Genomic DNA, 16345 nt, shown 5'->3' on the forward strand with positions numbered 1-16345 from the left:
TTCTTTTTCTTTCTCCGTCGGTCAAAAAACAAAATATACTGCTTTTAATGCAATTTCAGTGGTTTGTTTTTCAATATACGAGTATATGTACCTGTGAATTATTAATGGTCTTTCTTTATTCTAATTGCTTTTTTACATCGATCCAAACCGATACCACAATAGCTTCTACAAACCATGTTGGACACATTACGGTTGCTTCTTAGAAACAAAGTATCGAACTTCTTAAATACGTTCATGCATCTATAACAACTCCTCTGATTAATGCACGAACAAATGTTGTTGTCAATTGATCTTTGACATTGACTGTTATTGGTATTTGTCTTTCGCCACTGATTCAGAAATCATGTAGTATTAGAAGTAGACCACTTGCAAAGAAAATGGTAATTTCTGTTTAGTTATCAAGGAGAACCGGTTTAGAAGACCGACCTCTAAGATATTATCAAAAGCGTGGTGTCTTCTTTTTTTAAATGCCTTTTCTGGTTTGTTTACAATCAGTCTACAGATCGGATGGATATAAAGCATAAGGGTTAGTTAAACGTCCAAAAAATAGCGGTACATTTAGCCTATGATCCCAAATCATAAAGAAGAATGGATGGTCTGCTTGAAATTGAGGTAATGGATCGTCACTTAAAACCATAACGCCGTCCCATGTTGAAGCAGCCGCCTCTGTCCCTTCTTCATTTACATCTATAAAAGATTTCTGGAAAACACCTGAAACATGCAGGTCTTTTCCCATTCCTGACAGGTCTGCTTTTTCTTTATCAAACAAATCAGTCATGCCTAAGGATGATAAGACTTGTTTCATGTCATATTCCGTCTCAAGTTTGAACTTTGGTATGCTCACTATCACAATGGTCGTTTTTGGGTCCAACTTCTTTACTAACTGCTTCAGCACATCCGTTGTTAGTTTCTTTTCCATTGCTCCGAGACCATCTTTTTTATTTGGTAACAAAATAACAGTCCTATATCTTGACCGGTGTATGTTAGTTCAATCGCTTTACAGTCTAATTCCTCGTCATCTATATATCCAATATCTTCATAATCTAATTCCTTCATCATCATATCGACTTGGACGTTTTCTTTATCGTTGATAAAGAAATCACCTTTAGTTGTATCCTTCGGATCAAATGGACCGTTCCATCCGCCTTTGAAATAAATAGCATTGGCTACAACCATAGCTGTTTGTGGGTTGACTGGATCAGGTGAAACCAAACCCTTTATCTTACCACCTGTTGCTTGTTCTACCCATTCATTTATAATGTTTATTGATTTCTTCGATTGAAAATAATAGTCTAAATGTTGTACCTCGGAGTGAAAATGTTCCTTTAGTTGTTTAATATAATCATCGTATACAACATTTTTGGAATTTGGATAAATTTTGTTAGCCGTTTTCAACTGAACTGAATTGTTACCTTCTCTTAATTTTTTAATGAATTGTTCCATGTCGCAGAACAATGTATCATTTTCAATTTTCTCTAGTTTTAATACTTTGGCCATTTGCTTTTCCGTGTTTCTTCCCGCCCCGACATGCAACATTGCCATTACAAGCATCAAGCCACTTGGAGACATGAAAACTTGTTAGTTGGCTGTGATGTCGCTATCTCATTGTACAAATCTAATGTAAACTCGTTCACATTGTTTGAGATACCACTTCGACTGCACGACATTTCTCTTGCAATGCGTTCTTCTATAAAAAAAAATAATAATAAAAAAGTAATTTATTGTGAATTGAAAATACGTCCTGGAAACAAAAACGTACGTCAATTTTACGTACATTGATGCGGATAAACATAACTTTTTTAAAAGTCTTGTTATTTTTTTATTTACATTAAGCCAATTCATCAGGTGCGTACGGTTTTTTTTTTCTTCATCTTCTTCTTCATTATTTTACGAGGCCGACGACACAACTTAATTGCGTTAATTGTCTTTCATTCATCAAGATCTAATAATGTAACTTAATTAACGGCTATATGCAACGCAATACAATGCAAGGGACGTAATCGCGTTAAGATTATTCAGCATCAGTCGAGAGGAGTTGCAAAACATGATCATAACACATGTTTAAAGAATAAATATTGAGATAAAAAAATCTTAACTGTTGTTTTTTACAGTTTACTGTCACTATTTCATTTACACCGTGCTGAAGCGTGTTCATATCGTATTAAAAAATTTTTACGATATACGTGTTCAGGTGTAAATGCGTGCTATTTTTAGAAATAATTATAAAGGCCACGTTTACATTTTCATTTGTATTTTGTTTATCAACAAGTAAAACTAAAACAAAGACACTTAAAGAAACACAGGCGGATGTTTTAGATGATTGTTGTAATCATCAACATGTACTAGGAAATCCGGTTTGTACTGGAGAAGTCCGGTAGTTTATTGTTCACGCAATTAACGTTCATAATTAACCAATTCATCATAGACTTGAATCTTTTTCCTTCTTCCTAAACTTTATATTAATGAAGCAATTGAAAACTAATGTCTTATGTTTCATAAAATTATGATTTAAATGGGGAGGGGTGAATGGCGGGTTTAACGTCGCACCAACATTGTGAAGGTCATATGGCGACTTTCCCCCAAATATTGGACTTAACAAGAGCTGTCACAGGAGACAGCGAAGTTCGACTAATAAAATACTGGACGCAGTAAGGAGGACAAAACTATGAAAGAAAAATCAATTATGTATAATTATGTATTAAATTATAGTAAAAAAATAACATTTGTTAACATTAATTCCAAGATCAAGGGGAATAATTCTAGAAATAGTCATGCTAGAGTTATGGACCTTGTCACACAACATTTGTGTAATGATAAGAAATATATATTTGAAGTTTGAAGTAGATACCTTAAAAAGTAAAGAAGTTATTATATTTCTTAAAGAAAATTCTAAGTTCAAAGAGAGATAAATCTGTAAATATTGCTTCAAGAGTTATGAACATTGTCACATAAAATGTAATTGATGATAAGGAATAAGTATTTGAAGTTTGAGGTAGATACCTTTAAAAATAAAAAAATTATTATAAAAAATAACATTTTTCTAGTAAAAAAATCTAAGTTTATGGGGAGATAATTCTTGGTGCTAGAGTTATGAACCTTGTCACATAAGATGTGGATGATGATAACGTAAATATATTTGAAGTATGAAGTTGATCCCTTTAGAAATAAATAAGTAACAGTAAAAAATAATATTTTTAATGGAAAATTCTAAGTTCAAAGGGAGATAAATCTGAAAAATATTGGTGCTATAGTTATGAACCTTGTCACATAAGATGGGGATGATGATAAGGTACATATATTTGAAGTATGAGGTTGATCCCTTAAGAAATTAAGAAGAAACAGTAAGAAATAGTATTTTTTGAGGAAAATTCTAAGTTCAAGGGGAGATAAATCTGAAAATATTGGTGCTAGCGTTATGAACCTTGTCACATAAGATGGGGATGATGATAAGGTACATATATTTGAAGTATGAGGTTGATCCCTTAAGAAATAAAGAAGTAACAGTAAAAAATAGTTTTTTTTAAGGAAAATTCTAAGTTCAAGGGGAGATAAATCTGAAAATATTGGTGCTAGAGTTATGAACCTTGTCACATAAGATGTGGTTGATGATAAGGAACATAAATTTGAAGTTTGAAGTTGATACCTTAAGAAATGACAAAGTTATAGTGAAAAATATTTTACTGCACCAAAACTTTAATCTAAAATCTGGACGCGGACGCGGACGCCGGGGCGAGTAGGACAGCTCTCCATATACTTCGTATAGTCGAGCTAAAAAAGCAGAATAACCGACTCAGAGCAAACACATTGTGGTGACCATGTCTACTGTCTTTCCTTCAGAGCTATCCACTACTTGAATAGCCACCCGGGTTATATCCAATTCCAGTCTGTCTTATGAAAAAGTTTGGCATTTAAAATAATACTTTAATATTTGCACTGTTTTTAACCAATGTACCCTTGTTATATATTTTTAAGCTTATAAGGTTTTCCCAGACAGCAGCCTTTCGCTGGTTGTTCCTAGTATCAAGTGGAAGTAAAGATAGAGCAAGTAGCAGTGGTTCATAAATCTGCCTCTAAACACAGATTATGGGTTCTCCTTTCCTCTCAAGATCACGACCGAGTTCTCTCACTGTTGGTAGAGTGAATCAAGATTTTTACAATTCAGGAGTAGGCTCACGTTAAGGCATAATACTACTTAGGTCTCAGCAAAAACAATATTTCAATTTTTTTTTAATTTTTGGTGTCTTGTTAGTATCCCGTCGCCAAAGTACATGTAACTTGTATGCCATATAGATTAATGACGTTTTGCCTCTTGATAAGTTTTAGCAAGTAACAGATAGAGTGAATAGATGATAAACTATCACTTTGTTTACATTTTGCTGTAATCTTTGTGACAAATTCACATTCAGCGCTTTTCTTCTCAGGTGATAAGTATCAAGGATTTTCTAAATCCATTTAACAATATAAAAAAAACGTATGTTTGCACTTTCCTTTCTATAGAAAAGACAAAAAAGGCTCATTTCTGAAGCTAAATGTGCCTTTAATGGAAACGAAACATCGTCATTGGTCTTTTATTTTGTCTATAATCTTTTCTACGTCGCACCAATACATTATAGGTCCCCGAGTCCACTTCCCAGCTTTCCTTCGAGCACCCCTCTACACATTATTTTAGTCACAAACAGGCACCAGAGTAGAACCATCAACGTTCTGTAAACTAGCTAGATAGCTTCAGTCAAACAGGATTCGAACACACATCAAACAAGTGGTTTAAAACCACTCAGCCACGGACATCCCAATATAGGCTGTTAACATTTTCCTTTATCATAAAACTGCTAAAGAGTGTTACAAACTCGAGATATTTGAGCCGCGTCATGACAAAACCAACATAATGGGTTTGCGACCAGCATGGATCCAGACCAGCCTGCGCATCCATGCAGTCTGATCAAAAAACCAACATTATGGGTTGCGACCAGCATGGATCCAGACAAGCCTGCGCTTGTCTGGATCCATGCTGGTCGCAAACCCATTATGTTGGTTTTGTCATGATGCGGCTCATTTTATTTTCAGAACAAACAACTATTTTAAGATTTCAATGATTTATTTAAATGATGACACCACACAAAGATGATTTAACATGATATAAAATGTTCATGATTTTACAGATACGTGAACAAAATTTACTTTTCATTTCTATTTTTCCATTTTTTTTTACATTTTTTTAGTCTTCAGTAATAGATAAGAATATCGACAAATCAGGACATGGCACACAAATCTTTGTTCAAACTTAGGATAGCATTTACATAACGGAAATGTTCACTATTTTTGTAGCATCAAAAAAAATAATGAAGTAATAACTGAAACATATCTTGAAAATTATCAGAGTACTTTTAAATCTTAATGTACAATGTACATTACAATTACATTATGATAATTAAGAGTGATATCATGCAAACGTGAACAGAGTACATGTTCACACAAAGTTTGACATTATTCTAATGCAATGTTTCATTATCTATAACAAATATCCATTACAAATAATAATAGGACCTGATTAAAATAATTGCTGTATGCGAATTGAAAAAATTGTTTTGCATGAATTGAAGGATAAAGTCTCAAAATATAAAAGTCACTTTTCAAGACAAATTATAAACGATTGCAAATTTAAGGTATCACACTTTTGACCAAGCTTAATTTGTAATTTGCCTTATACAGTTAACCTGGTGGCAGCCCCCAATTCTACACATGTGACCAGAGCCAGCCAAGATCAGCCGACACATCCCCACTGTCTTAGCATGGTCTGCACTGTTGGCTAGTCAGTAATTTAAAATTTTGAAAATTTCAGTATGATTAAAGATGAACAAGTTCATAATTATAAGATATCTAATGTGTTAAATGTATCTGAAGGCTGACAATGAATACAGTTAGCACTAAAGAAATTAATTTGACAAAAGTGTGTAGATTGGATTATTTCTTATCTATTTCCTGATCTTCTCTAACTAGCTAATTATCTAACATTCAAAATCATTTTTTGATATTTTTTTTCTAATTCTTACTTAAAATATTAAAAAATATTACAGACATTGATGGATGAATTATAGGGATTTTTTTTTAAACTAACAAATGGACGCAAAGAAATATGAAAGTATTCTAAGTATTAACATACTGTCTCGTACATGGACCTTACAATCTAGAAAAATTACAGGAGAATTTCTAAGAAATTATTAGTTCATACCAAAATTAGTTTATTATGCACAAAAACAATAGAATTACAAGCCTTACAAATAAGATTGGTCCATCTTTTATCTATATTCGTCATAACTAAACACATTATAAAAACATTGTATTTTGTAGAGTTAACATTTAATTTGTCAATCATCTTCCGGCTCGTCGCCAGATCTTCTACGTGAGCGTTCCTGTGGCGGGGAGCTCGACCTTGACCTACTCTTGGATCTTGACCTTGACCTAGATCGACTGTCTGAACGACTCCTGCTCCTGGAGCGACTGAAAAATATAATTTATTCAAATAAAGGAATAAGTACAATATTAAAGACTTCTATCTTGTACAAAGGTTTGCAGGAAGCCGATAGTAAATAACATCTAGGAAGCTCTAAAAAAATATTTTTTGGTTGGGTTTTCAGTCCCACCAACACAGTACAGGTAATATTACCACTTTCCAGCTTTACTGGTGGAGGAAGACCTCAGGCGCCCTTCCATGCATTATTGCAGGCTCATACGGGCACCCGAGTACATCCACAGACGTTCTGTCTTCTTTGATATAATATATTGCCAAAGTAAGAACTTGAACTTCATATAATAATTGGCAAGAAAAAAGCAACAACAAAAACAAATTTTATCATGAAGTAGAACATAGAACCTGTGTATGAATACATATGATTTAGTAACAATCACAACTTTTGTATACAATAAGTAACAGATAATAATAATACATGTAAAGGGAACAATAAGACATGGAAATTTGTAAGACTAGTATAAAGGTTGATATAATGTTATATAATAAACATCTTACCTTCTTCGGCCTCGGTCACGTCCTCCGCCTCCACTGCTGCTACCACCTCTCTCTTCCACCAGTCTGATCTTTTTACCATTAATGTCCATACCGTCGAGTTTCTCCAGGGCTCGGAGCATGTCCGATTCTGTAGCACAATCCACGACACTAAAAGTAAACCATACTATGTCAATTACAAAGTAAAATCTTACACTCATAAGCTTTATAACTTTCTGCCCAATCCCAAAATGTATTTTGTAAATATTGTTCACATGTTAAATGTTATGTTGAATAATATGTTTAAGCCAAATCTTAGAAATCACCAAACTAAAAATGTTTTCAAACCAAAAAGAATTCTGTCAAATTACATATTTCTTGTTTATCAGAACCAATGTTTCAATATTTTACATGAAGAGTTGAAGATTAGATAATGCTTAAGCTCCTGCTAAGGGACATAAAGATTTTGCACTTGCCATTAACTCTTGAGTACAGATTCATTTTAACCCAAGTCTTCAATTTTCATTAATCTGGAGGCACGACGCTTTAATTCATCAACTATATAGGACCTCTCCCATGCATTATTTCAGGCTCAAGTGGCATCCAAGTAGAACTACCAAACTTTCCATTGGCTAGCTTTTTTTTTTGCCATGTTATGATAGTTTTAACTCGATAGCTTCCTCACATGGAAGAACCGAATGTCCTTGATGAGACTCCAACCCACAGCGGTGTGGGGCAAGTGATTAGAAGCCAGCAATTTCAACCCTTCTGCCACAGAGTACCTTATCTAGAGCTTAACATTTTTTAAAACAAATTTAACCTACCCTTCACCGGTTCTTTGCTTGTGAGCGTCGGCAAACGAAACTTCAACACCCGCAGTCCTCATATGATCTTTCAGATCCTATAAATAGCAAAACATCAACATTTCTATACAACTTTTTTACAAGTTACCATAAAGCGATCTCTTTCAAAAATACCTTGTGATTTCTTAATTTCACTGGAACTGCCATCTACCATTCTATAGCTGCAAACATCAAGAAAGCAGGAGCAGAGATTCAGGATAAAACCAAAAATCTGCTGTAATCTTAATATATTTCTCAACACAAGATATATTATTGATATATTAACATTTTAAATTTCTTAAACTTAAATATCAAAGAAAACATCTCACACATGTAAAATATTGAAATTCACATGCTTTTTTATGAAAAAATTTCTAAACACTTACACATATAATAAGTATGATGATAAAAAAGCATAAAAAAATTTGTTTTCTTCGTCCAGCACGAAAAAAAAAAAAGGTGTTAAATGAATTACCTCTCTTACTTTTGAGCATCCCTAGGCTATTGCAGAGATTTGTCTAGCACTCGTTGCTAAGGACTTTTATAGAATTATCAACTGTGAGCAAGAACCCGGCAACAGAGAAAAGCTGCATACCAGAGAGATATATTTAGCATTCAACCTGATCCCGATATTGGCTTCACAATCAGAGATTGGCTTCACAATCAGAGATATTGGCTTGACAATCTGACATTTTCATGGCTTGCTATTTTTGTGTACAGGCTGACTGACCATTCTGACATTTTCATGGCTTGCTATTATTGTGTACAGCAAGTATTTTCGTCTAAGAGAAAGAGAGAAGTCAAAATGGCTGGCCACCAAGTTATCGGCTCCCTCGTGCCCAATATATTGCCCCCTAATCTAGCCTTGTGTGATACAGATATTAGCTTGCCAACTGTGAGACACAGACTCCTTGAGATAATACAAGACCTTGACAGAGATTCTCAAATAACCAAATATATTCCCTGCAAAGTAAAAGAGAACACCACAAAATAATGATCGATCTTTTGTCATTATTTATATGTCACTTTTACATTATAGATTAATGCACAACTTTCTGCTTCTTGGGAAACTCTTTCTTCAAAGTCTTACCCTAATTATGTGAACATTTTTCATATACCCACCTTTTTATATAAGATTAAGACAATACTATTCTTATTTTTTTTTTTACATTCCTTTGATTGGCTTAGGATATAAGATCACATAAAAATAAAGCATTAAAATAAATGATTTAAGTGCTTAAGAATGTACTAATATTTACAAACTATCTTATTTTTTACATGTCAAATGAAAAACATTACTGGTTCTATTATTTTTTAAGAATGTATTAATATTTACAAACTATCTTATTTTTTACATGTCAAATGAAAAATATTACTGGTTTTATTATTTTTGAAGAATGTATTAATATTTACATGTACAAGCATATCATATTTTACATGTCAAATGAAATATATTACTGGTTCTATTATTTTTGTCATGATTTTTTACCCTGTTGATAATGGAGAAAGGATCATATACCATAATTCACATTTTTCTATGAACATTATATGCTATGTTTTATGCTGAATTAACTCCTTGTTGTGCCGATACAGACCGGTAATTAGTAAATTTGAGTCTTTTTGTTTGATTTTTACAAATTTTGTCCCTCAAAATGCAGGGCAAGTACATTTTAAGAAGGGCGAGTAAATTTGAAGGACCACTTCCCCTGCCAGAAGTGACCCTAGAAAAAATTCATCGAGGCCTGCTATTGTTTGGTGTGGGGCGTAACATGCTCTCCTTCCTGACTACTATCATTGGGTATGAATCCTATTCTATTTTTAGATCTGGAAATCTAATTCAGTCAGTGAATATCATTTGGACAAATGTAATTGCTGATATTTTTAGATCATATAATAATGATGTCTGTTATACAATTAGAGTGTGCTTTCAGAAACAACATAATTCTTCGTGTCATTGAAGCATAGCCACAATTTGCAAGGGACTGATCAGACTAACACAAATATCTCTATTGAGCGATAATAAAAAGAAAGTATACTTAACTGGAGACAATATACTTAGAATCCTAATAAAACACATTGTACTAAATCAGTCAACAATACATACTTCGCTATATAACCATCATATTATGGCCAAAAATTCTCTTTGAAAATTTGAAATGTGTTAAATATTCAAGTTACAAAACAAAATTACATAATGCACAAGAGAAATGAACACAAGTCAAGTTTTTTACCTCCCCTTGGGTTTCGAAAAATTTCAAAATGACAAAAAATAAATAAATAGTCAAAACAACAAATAAAGCCATGGAAATATTTAACATGCTGTCGTAAGATTGGGGTTTCTGGTTATATATGTAAGGTAGTTGGAAATATGAACATAAAATAGGAAGGTATGACAATTAAATTCATAGTCTTCCAAATTAGTTGTTTAACCATGAATCTATAACCATTAATAGATTAGAATTCATTTTACCATCAATATTTATCAAGTTTTTTATCTTTTTTTTTCTTGTTAAGATCATTTTGCTACCAATCCAATGGGAACACTGGAGCAAAATATGACCTCTCAAATGATTTTTTATTTCTTTGCCTCCAAAAATCAAAAGCAGATGTATAACCCAACTTTTACAGGAAAAACAAAATCCTTGATTTACACATATTTTCACCAATTCAGCAGAGTGCATTTATTATAATGGTCTCAAGACATAACTAAATTTATACCTTGATGCTATCTGGTATAATACACAAATGTTTCTATTTTTGATTTGTTTGCATCATACCAGCACTAAAAAGGTTGTATGACAATTTTTCCCACTTTTCAGAGTAAGAAGACCTCACGTGCCCCTCCATACATTATTTCAGTCAGATATAAACAGGCACCCAACTCTAACCAATAGCCCTTTGTTTGCTAATTGGATAGCTTCCTCATGACAGTATCAAAACTTTCTGTTGGTATTTAAACCCACAGATATGAGGGGCAAGCGGTTCAAAGAAAGCAACTTTTACTTCTCAGGTTCTGAGGCCCCTTGAAAGTATTCATGGAGTAAATATTTGCATTTTGTTTTTCCTGTAAAGTAATTGGGCATCACCTTTAACGAACATGCTGGAATCCATTTCAAACAGATTACCTACACTGAAACACCTAAAAATTTAACTTCCTTTAACTGAAAGTTTGCCTCACTAAAGATGAAACAAAATGCAAATGAAATTACCAAGCATAAAATATTGGCAAAATCAACATGAAAATTTTGTCCCTACCTGCCAACTGGCACGTGATGACAGATTTTCTACTCTCAATCTATAGTCTGTTCTCTGTGGTGGACCATATCTACAATGGATTACAAGTACAAACATAATGTATATATAACATTACAATTCCCTTCATGAAATTCTTGAAATATCTCTTAGTAAATTGTAGGCCTTTGTAAGCGCAAGTTGTCCATGACAGAGTGGTTATGGTCGTTGACTTCAAACCACTTGTCCTTCACCACTGTTGGTTCGAATCCCGTCAGAGGCTTTGGATTGCTTCATCAACGGTTCTTCTCAGGTGCTCTCCCATGCCTAAAATAATGCACAGAGGGGCACCTGAGGTCTTCCTTCCACAGTAAAGCTGAGAAATCGCCATATGACCTCCCTCTTCTGTGTTAAGAAGGAGCTTAAATCACTCTGTGTATAATGAATTGTATTGCTCTCCATTTGACCCAATGATTTTGATAGCTTCCACACATAAAAGCTTTCTCTAGTTCCTGGTTGGATTTAAACCCTTTCAATGTTTGTGATTAAAAAATGCTGACCATAAATTGTCAGCTGTATACATATAGACATGTAGGTATAACAAAGTGTGATCTAATAAGATTCAAGAACTAGTACTTATCAAAACATTATAAATATAAATAGATTTTAACATATCAAAACTTTTATCAAAGAAATCTAAAAGTATCAGTACGTATTTAACCTTCCTCCTCCTCTATCACTGCGGTATCCGTCGCGTCCACCACCACCACCATACCGGTCTCTGCCACCGCCGCCGCCCCACCATATCTACCACCACCACCCCCATACCCTCCCCCACCGTAACCACCACCGCCCCCGAATCTTCCACCTCCACCACCTCTGAATCCACCACCGCCACCACGTCCTCGAGATGCACGCGCATGCTCAATGATTAACCTGTAATAATATAAACAAATTGAAAACTTTAACCAACACACTAGTGAGTAGGGTAGCCCCACGAGTCAAACTAGAAACATTTTATGTTTAAAAGCTTACAGTGTCTATTATAGGAGGGCGGATGTGGGGGATTCACTAATATGAAATTTATGAGAATTCCCCCCTATTTTTTCAAAGGCAGGGGGAAAATTTTACATAGAAAAAGAAGGAAAAAGATCAACAAATAAATTATCATCTTACGATAAAAATCCCCCACTATTCGATTCCTAGAAGACACTGTACAAATAAGTCAATAACGGTTATCAAAACTTTCCTAAGCGAAATAATTTTTACTTAAGTTAACCTCTACATGTTCTATTTCGCTTAATATATCTCATAAATTGTCAACGCTGAGGTTTATTTCATACTACATTGTTCATTTGAAAACTTTAATTCTCTTCCCCGCGCCCCCGTATTTTTGTTGGGTTTATGTCGCACCAACACAGTAAAGGTCATATGACAGCTTTTCTGGTGGAGAAAAACTTCAAATACCCCTCAATGAATTATTTCAGGCACAGACGGTCACCTGGGTAGAACCATCGACTCCATTACTTGGCTGGATAGCTTCCGCACATGAAAAAATCTAAAGTCCTAGAGGAGATCTGAAGTCAGAGGGCAAGTGGTTTGAAGTCAACAACATTTACCACTTAGGTACAAAACGCCCCCAATTACTTAAATATTCTAAGAACTTGGCATGAAATCATTTTACCTTTCACCAAGAAGTTCCTTTCCATTAAGTTCATAGACAGCATCATCAGCATCCCTAGGGTCATCAAATTCCTAAAACACAAATTATAATTTATAGTTGTTTCATAAATGCACTGAAATATGGACACACTCTCGAATCTGTTCCTGGAATCAACCAGTACAGAACACCAAGTTTAGTTTCTTGCTCAAGGAAACAACAGCTTATCTTAAATGTAGTTTTAAGGAAAGCACTGAAGCTAAAGGTCAACAATTACCAAGCCAGTCTTGGATATGCAACCAATCAAATAAAGTGACTCAGACTTTAAAAATGGCACCACATTTTTATGATTATCTGTTTGTTGCACAGGGGAATGTGACTGAAAACTTTGTTTTTAAAATCAAATTTTCATATATTTTTTTCACCGAGTAGATAAAGCACTTTTCAAATTTATCATTATCACTTATCGTAACTGATAACTAATATAAATAAAGGCCAGCCAATGTTATATATCGTTATCAAATCTTGACATTAAATCAATCTAAGTGTTATGTAAAATCTGTTTTTTACCACAAAACCATATCCGTTTTTCATTGAAACATCCCGAAGTCTTCCATAACCCTTGAAGAATCTCTCGACATCTTTTTCTCTTGTGTCGCTTGCTAATCTTCCAACATAAACTTTAGAGCCAGACATCCTGTAAGTGTAAAATAAGTCTACAGTCACATATCTAAAATTCTCCTTTTCTTGCTTGTAATTTATGAATGATAAAAGAAGTATTAAAATTTAAATATACCACTTGTATATAAATATAAACAACGCAACGGACGAAATAAACATCAAGATTATCGCCTGTTGCGTTGTTTATATTGAAGTTGAAGTTTAAAAGTGAAAATATTAGAAATGGAATAAAATACATGGTGATTTTGACGGTAAGTGTGTGGATTTTTTCTGGCGAACTTTTTTATCTTGTGTATTATTATATAGACGTTGACAAATATGTATTTTTTTCAAAATTGCTTATATTAAGTTTTTCTGATATATATGATCCAGGGCCAAAAAACCCTTCTTTGTAGAGGCCGAATATAGCCTCTTTTTTTCCCCAGTTTGGTCCTCAAAATTCCCCAGTCTTTTGAAATTTCCTATAGAATTTAGAACAAAATTAAATGATGGTGTTGAATTAAGGTCTTCTACTGCCTTATTAGTATTTCCCAGTGCTTTTTGCTTTTCTATTTTGAAGAACTTGCAGGGCCCTCGATCAACCAAATCTGCGGCCGATAATCGGTCGCAGTCCCCCACCAAAATAGTATGTTTTTTCCCCTAACAGAGGGAAAAATTCCCCCTCAAAACATATAAAATGAAAACTCATGTTGTTTTTGAAAAGTAAAATCCATCTTTTGACGCCTATTTTGTAAGGGGAATATTGTATACAGTACATGTCTGCACGTTTCCGTTTGTTTCCCCACCCCACCCCCCTCCAAAATCTACCGTCACATATTGGCCTTTTATCCTGTAAAAATGCTAAAATTTCAACAGAAATATGCAGAAAAAAAATCACAATTCCCATCAACAATTCGATTTTAAATTGTTTATTCATGAAATCATTTTTTTGTCTTCAAAATGTTACATCAACCACAGTAAATTACAAACTTGTAAAATAGGATAAATACAGAATCCCTAAAGAAAGCCCAACACGACAAAATTGAAAATGTTGCAGGCTCGGTTTGATTGAGCCTGTTCATGGACGGTACTGGAAAGTGCAAGTTACCGTCCACGCCCCCTAGCACCGGCTTAAGCAGAATTCAACATTTAAACATGAAATAGTAAAATTTTTGAATTTAGAAACATCCGCAGATGTGTTCATACGGCGGTTATCATGGAACCTTCAATGTGACACTTCCGCGCCATTCCATGAAAAGCGGCGTAAGGTCCCCAAGTTGTAAGTTTTGTTTTCATGATAATTGATGAAATAACTGATGGAAAACGATCTTATAATAAACAATAAATTTAATTTTATATAATTTACATCAGCAACAACTAGAAATGTAGATGTGTAACCAGAAAACAAAAAAATTTTCATTTGTCACATATTTTCGTGATGCCGATTTTTACGATTGTTTTACAAAGTCAAGAAAAGAAAGCTTTGTCTTATTCTTTATCTTAGAAATGTAGTTTATGAATAGAATTTACTTTAGGTCCATGTATTGTTCATATTAGTGGAAATGGAGATAATTGCCTGAATGTGTTTCACGATGCTCATGGGGGGGGGGGGGGGGGTAGAATGAATCATAAAAAAAGAAAGCTAAGCAGCATAAAGGTCTGATGGTGTAAGGTGTTAAAAACTTTTCTTCAAATCTTATCAATCACCTCTGAACGGTTTAGTTTTACCTATTTGGGATTTTTAAAAAAAATAATATGCATGTAAATAAAAAAACAGCTTATATCTAAGTAAATTTATTTGATATTTGATCATAAAAGAAAAGAGGAACACTAAAATTTCCCCAACTGAGGGTAGCGACCCACTTCCCCCAAATTGGATTGAGGGCCCTGACTTGTTAAAAGTTTGTGTTAAATTTGGGACCCCTTTTTCAAAAGTATGACAAAATCACGCATATTTTCCCCAAGAAAAAGGCTGAGGCCCCTTCCCCAAAAATGATGTTTTGGCCCTGTGATCAGTACATGTGCTGGGATACATATTTTTTGGGTTTTAAAGGGGTTTTGAGCTCCACACCCCAACTGTCTGTGCATTCCGTAATAAACTTTAAACTTCTAACACGTTCAACTGATGACATTCTTAGAACAAAAATATTTATTAACAGCAACAGGAGTTGTCTCTCTCTCATTTGTTAAAGATATATTTGAAACAACAAGGCAGTTTTAAACGATACATTTACATTCAGAAAATCAATGTCCCAATCTTCTACAAATATAATAAGAATAATTAAAACAAACAAATAACAAAACAAAAAAAACAACAACAGAAAATAGAACGATGTTGAAATATTTTGAGTACGAATCAAATCTTATTTGGGGTCGATATTCGTACCCAAATAAATTTGACGAATATTAGGAACAAAGACAAATTATAACCAATTATCCGTGATGGAAGGTTAATAAAAAATATACAAACCTTTATTTTGAAATATTTTTTTCGTGTTTGAATCTTTTGAACAACGTAAAATGAGATGTTTTTTGTTTCCTGAAAACGAACAGGCCGTTATCACGTGACTTTTTTAAGAAGAGACTAAATACCGTTCGCGCACGACCAGAAGAAAATCTATTTCACGGTACACGTAATCAGGAATAAATTTTAAATAAGGCTAAATGATAGCTCCAGTGATTCAGTGAATATCTTCAAAAATTCGATATATCTTACAACTTTTGTACTTTCATTCCATCAAATAGGTTTTAAAGATATAACCTAGCTGAATAACTTAATATTTGCCTATATACTTTTTAAGGGAATTCCACAAGAACAAAAAATATATTGTAATTTGATTCAGTTGTTTTATCAGTTATGATAAATTTAAAATGTTTAATTGAAATAAATCGAATAATCATTCTTAAAATAAGCATTTATGTTAATATAAAGATAAGAACGAGGAGACGGTC

General features: G+C 33.6%; 2 protein-coding genes across 2 annotated transcripts; both read right to left on the bottom strand.

The window, feature by feature from the left end:
• Positions 1–280: 280 nt before the first annotated feature.
• Positions 281–1683, bottom strand: LOC132742349 (serpin B10-like). Its single transcript, XM_060730720.1, is given in 3 exon segments — positions 281–960; positions 963–1580; positions 1583–1683. Coding segments are annotated over 3 exon segments (1167 nt in total). The 5' UTR covers positions 1668–1683; the 3' UTR covers positions 281–496.
• A 3393-nt stretch (positions 1684–5076) lies between these two features.
• LOC132742357 (serine/arginine-rich splicing factor 6-like) lies at positions 5077–16020 on the bottom strand. Its single transcript, XM_060730731.1, has 9 exons — positions 15864–16020; positions 13304–13430; positions 12758–12828; positions 11795–12009; positions 11415–11478; positions 11098–11167; positions 7825–7901; positions 7025–7171; positions 5077–6498 (listed from the first exon to the last, which is right to left on the bottom strand). The coding sequence occupies exons 2-9, from the start codon at positions 13427–13429 to the stop codon at positions 6366–6368; spliced, it is 903 nt and encodes a 300-aa protein (XP_060586714.1). The 5' UTR covers position 13430; positions 15864–16020; the 3' UTR covers positions 5077–6365.
• Between the last annotated feature and the right edge of the window lie 325 nt (positions 16021–16345).

The sequence above is a fragment of the Ruditapes philippinarum genome, unplaced genomic scaffold, assembly GCF_026571515.1.
Source record: "Ruditapes philippinarum isolate M1 unplaced genomic scaffold, ASM2657151v2 ctg2798_1_1_1_1, whole genome shotgun sequence".
In the NCBI taxonomy this organism is placed as follows: domain Eukaryota; kingdom Metazoa; phylum Mollusca; class Bivalvia; order Venerida; family Veneridae; genus Ruditapes; species Ruditapes philippinarum.

Coding starts and splice junctions, on each gene's coding strand:
- LOC132742357 (XM_060730731.1), bottom strand. CDS start 13,429: ATGTCTGGCTCTAAAGTTTATGTTGGAAGATTAGCAAGCGACACAAGA. Junction 12,010..12,757: donor AAGGAACTTCTTGGTGAAAG/GTAAAATGATTT, acceptor ATATTATTACAG/GTTAATCATTGAGCATGCGC. Junction 7,902..11,097: donor CATCACGTGCCAGTTGGCAG/GTAGGGACAAAA, acceptor TGCTATTTATAG/GATCTGAAAGATCATATGAG.